Source organism: Parus major, unplaced genomic scaffold (genome assembly GCF_001522545.3).
Source record: "Parus major isolate Abel unplaced genomic scaffold, Parus_major1.1 Scaffold325, whole genome shotgun sequence".
NCBI lineage: Eukaryota > Metazoa > Chordata > Aves > Passeriformes > Paridae > Parus > Parus major.
The window spans coordinates 92,238-96,657 of record NW_015379278.1 but is presented as its reverse complement, the minus strand read 5'-3'; the positions used below and the strand labels follow the sequence as shown (position 1 = coordinate 96,657).

The window sequence follows — 4,420 nt, the reverse complement described above, 5'->3', positions numbered from 1 at the left end:
GCCACCCCAGGATTTTGGGGAGATCAGGAGAGGGGTTGGAGACACCCCAGGAATTTGGGGACAACAGAGAAAGGATTGGGGCCACCTTGGGATTTTGGGGACAGCAGGAGAGGGGTTGGAGATACCCTGGGAATTTGGGGAGAGCAGGGAAAGGGTTGGAGCCACCCCAGGATTTTGGGGAGATCAGGAGAGGGATTTGGGGCCACCTCAGGAATTTTGGGGACATCAGGAGAGGGACTAGGGCCTTCCTGGGAATCTGGGGACATCAGAGAAAGAGTTGGAGCCACCCCAGGAATTTGGGGACAGCAGGAGAGGGATTGGGGCTACCCCAGGAATTTTGGGAGATCAGGAGAGGGGTTGGAGCCACCTCAGGGATTTTGGGGACAGCAGGAGAGGGATTGGGGCCACCCTGGGAATTTGGGGACATCAGGAGAGGGATTTGGGGCCACCTCAGGGATTTTGGGGACAGCAGGAGAGGGGCTGGGGCCACCCTGGGAATTTGAGGAGATCAAAAGAGGGATTGGGGCCACCCTGGGAATTTGGGGACATCAGAGAAAGAGTTGGAGCCACCCCAGGGATTTTGGGGACAGCAGGAGAGGGATTTGGGGCCACCTCAGGAATTTGGGGGCAGCAGGGAAAGGTTTGGGGCCACCCCAGGAATTTTGGGGACATCAGAGAAAGAGTTGGAGCCACCCCAGGGATTTTGGGGACAGCAGGAGAGGGGTTGGAGACACCCTGGAGCAGCTCCCAGTGCCCCAGATTTGCAGGGAATTGCTTTTCCTGATGGATTTGTCTCTTCCAGCGCTGTCCATCCACCAGCTGGCTGCCCAAGGGGAGCTCATCCAGCTGAAGGAGCACCTGAGGAAAGGTTGGTGTCCCTTTGTGTCCCCGCCAGGACCTGCCAGGTCCCCTCCAACCCTCGGCTTGGTTTGCACTCAGAATTAAAACCACCAGAACTGGGGGTGATTTTATTTTTTTTTTGGGGAAGATTTTTCCAGTTTTGGAGATGGGGAAAAAAAATCCCCAAAAATCATCGATTCCAACCATCCACCAGCTGCTTGAGGTGGTTTTCCAGCCTTTACTGGTTTAACTGGGAGCACAGGGGGTTCACCCTGGCTGTTTTCACCTGCCCAGGTGAGAATTTGGTGAACAAACCCGACGAGAGAGGCTTCACCCCCCTGATCTGGGCTGCAGCTTTCGGGGAGATCGAGACCGTCCGGCACCTCCTGGAATGGGTGAGCCCTGGGACACTTCCCAGCTCCAGGGGCTTCCAAAATCCAGCAGAAAAAAGGGCTGAGGATCCATCAGGAGGGAGGAAAATTCAAATATTCCCAGTGAGGGTTTTGGTTAGGGGAAGGAACTGGAAAATTGAACTGTTCCCAGTGAGGATTCTGGTCCAGGGAGGGAACTGGAATATTCAAATTCAAAAATAATTCAAATATTTCCAGTAAGGATTTTGGTCAGGGAAAGGAACTGGAAATTTGAAATATTCCCATTTAAGGATTTTGGTCAGGGGAAGGAACTGGAAAATAATTCAAATATTCCCAGTGAGGATTCTGGTCTGGGGAGGGAACTGGAATATTCAAATTCAAAAATAATTCAAATATTTCCAGTAAGGATTTTGGTCGGGGGATAATTCAGATATTCCCAGTTAAGGATTTTGGTCAGGGGATAATATAAATATTCCTAGTTAAGGATTTTGGTCAGGGGAAGGAACTGGAAATTTGAAATATTCCCAGTTAAGGATTTTGGTCAGGGGATAATTCAAATATTCCCAGTAAGGATTTTGGTCAGGGGAAGGAACTGGAAAATTGAACTATTCCCAGTTAAGGGTTTTGGTCAGGGGATAATTGAAATATTCCCAGTTAAGGGTTTTGGTCAGGGGAAGGAACTGGGAAATGGAAATAAATCCCAGTGAGGATTCTGGTGCAGGCAGGGGTGGCTGTGTCAGGGTCACCTGGCAGTGTCCCCTGGCCGTGGCTGTCCCCAGGGCGCTGACCCTCACGCGCTGGCCAAGGAGAGGGAGAGCGCGCTGGCCCTGGCCAGCATGGGCGGCTACACCGACATTGTCACCATGCTGCTGGACAGGGACGTGGACATCAACACCTACGACTGGGTGAGGACACCTGCGCCACNAGCCGAGACCCTGCGGAATTCCTCGGCTGCTCCCATGGATTCCCAGAGCAGCAGCGAGCCCCCGGCCCTGGATGGTGAGTGTGGCACAGAGGGGAAAAATTCCAGGCATCTCTGATCCCAAAAAATCCGGGGAAAGAGGCTGGAAGGTGGAAAATCCCAATCCCAAAGTTTGGTGCCGACTCCTCCTGCCAGCCCTGAGAGGTCGCTGCAGCTCCACGCTGGAATTGGAGATGGGAATCGCATTTTCCTTGGGTTTTTCCCCAAAAAAATCGCGGATTTGGGGATGGAAACACTTTGGGATTCCCAAGTGGAGCCTGGCAAGGATGGGAAATGGGAGGGTGGATCATAAATAAATGGAAAATAAACTTAAATTAATAAGGAATAAGGAAATAAATTAAGAGTAGAGTTGAAATTAATAGAGAGTAAGGGCAAAATTAATAGAGGATAAACTAATAAATAAATTAAGAGAATAAATGGAGAATAAATAAATAGAAAATGAACCAGAAATTAATAGAGAATAATCCTGAAATTAATAGAGAATAAATCCTGAATTAGTAGAGAATAAATTAGGGAATAAATAAGAGAATGAACATGAAATTACGGAATAGAGAATAAAACCTGAACTTAAAGGAGAATAAATCTGAAATTATTAGAGAATATATTAGAGAATAAACCCAAAAATAATAAAGGATAAATAAATAAATTGAGAATAAACTCAAAATTAAGGAAATAAACCCAAAATGAATAGAGAATAAATGAATAAATAGAGAAGAAACCTGAAACTAATAGAGAATAAATTAATATAAAATAAACCCTGAAATTATTAGAGAATAAACCTAAAATTAATGGAGAATAAATCCAAAATTAATAGGGAATAAGTAGAGAATAAAACCTGAAATTAATGAAGAATATACCCAGAATTATTAGAAAATAAACCTGAAATTAATAGAGAATAAATAAATTGAAAATAAGCCTGAAATCAGTCGAGAATTAGTAAAGAATAAACAAATAAGTAGAGAATAAATAGAGAATAAACCCTAAACTGATAGTGAATAAACCCAAAATTAAGAGAATAAATCCAAATAAATAAATAAATAGAATAAATAATAATATAAATAAATATAATATGTAAATAATATATATAATACATATATTAATAGAATATAAATAAATAGAATAAATAAATAAATCAAGAAGAAACCCCAAACTAATAGAGAATTAATAAAAATGAATAGAAATTAAATGAAAACCCTCTCGATTGTGCTGTCCCTGGCAGGTTTCCCCCTGAAACATTCCAACACCTTGACCAACAGACAGCGAGGCAACGAGGTGTCAGCTCTGCCAGCCACGCTGGACAGTGAGTGCCCAGGGCCACCTCGGGGTTTGGGGACAGCAGGAGAGGGGTTGGGGACACCCTGGGATTTTGGGGACAGCAGGAGAGGGGTTGGGGACACCCTGGGATTTTGGGGACAGCAGGAGAGGGGTTGGGGACATCCCTGGAATTTGGGGACATCAGAGAAAGGATTGGGGCCACCTCAGGAATTTGGGGACAGCAGGAGAGGGGTTGGGGACACCCCTGGGATTTGGGGACAGCAGGAGAGGGGTTGGGGACACCCTGGGAATTTGGGGACATCAGAGAAAGGGTTGGAGCCACCCCAGGATTTTGGGGAGATCAGGAGAGGGGTTGGAGACACCCCAGGAATTTGGGGACAACAGAGAAAGGATTGGGGCCACCTTGGGATTTTGGGGACAGCAGGAGAGGGGTTGGAGATACCCTGGGAATTTGGGGAGAGCAGGGAAAGGGTTGGAGCCACCCCAGGATTTTGGGGAGATCAGGAGAGGGATTTGGGGCCACCTCAGGAATTTTGGGGACATCAGGAGAGGGACTAGGGCCTTCCTGGGAATCTGGGGACATCAGAGAAAGAGTTGGAGCCACCCCAGGAATTTGGGGACAGCAGGAGAGGGATTGGGGCTACCCCAGGAATTTTGGGAGATCAGGAGAGGGGTTGGAGCCACCTCAGGGATTTTGGGGACAGCAGGAGAGGGATTGGGGCCACCCTGGGAATTTGGGGACATCAGGAGAGGGATTTGGGGCCACCTCAGGGATTTTGGGGACAGCAGGAGAGGGGCTGGGGCCACCCTGGGAATTTGAGGAGATCAAAAGAGGGATTGGGGCCACCCTGGGAATTTGGGGACATCAGAGAAAGAGTTGGAGCCACCCCAGGGATTTTGGGGACAGCAGGAGAGGGATTTGGGGCCACCTCAGGAATTTGGGGGCAGCAGG

General features: G+C 47.5%; 1 protein-coding gene across 1 annotated transcript in view; it reads left to right on the top strand.

Annotated features, from left to right (window-relative positions):
- Positions 1–761: 761 nt before the first annotated feature.
- The window catches only part of RFXANK (regulatory factor X associated ankyrin containing protein), a 6,943-nt gene continuing 3,284 nt past the window's right edge, over positions 762–4,420 (top strand). Inside the window, exons 1-4 of the mRNA XM_033511528.1 lie at positions 762–868; positions 1,135–1,235; positions 1,991–2,210; positions 3,413–3,493. Coding sequence (XP_033367419.1) covers positions 784–868; positions 1,135–1,235; positions 1,991–2,210; positions 3,413–3,493 — 487 coding nt within the window. The 5' untranslated portion in view covers positions 762–783. The remainder of the gene's footprint in view (positions 869–1,134; positions 1,236–1,990; positions 2,211–3,412; positions 3,494–4,420) is intronic.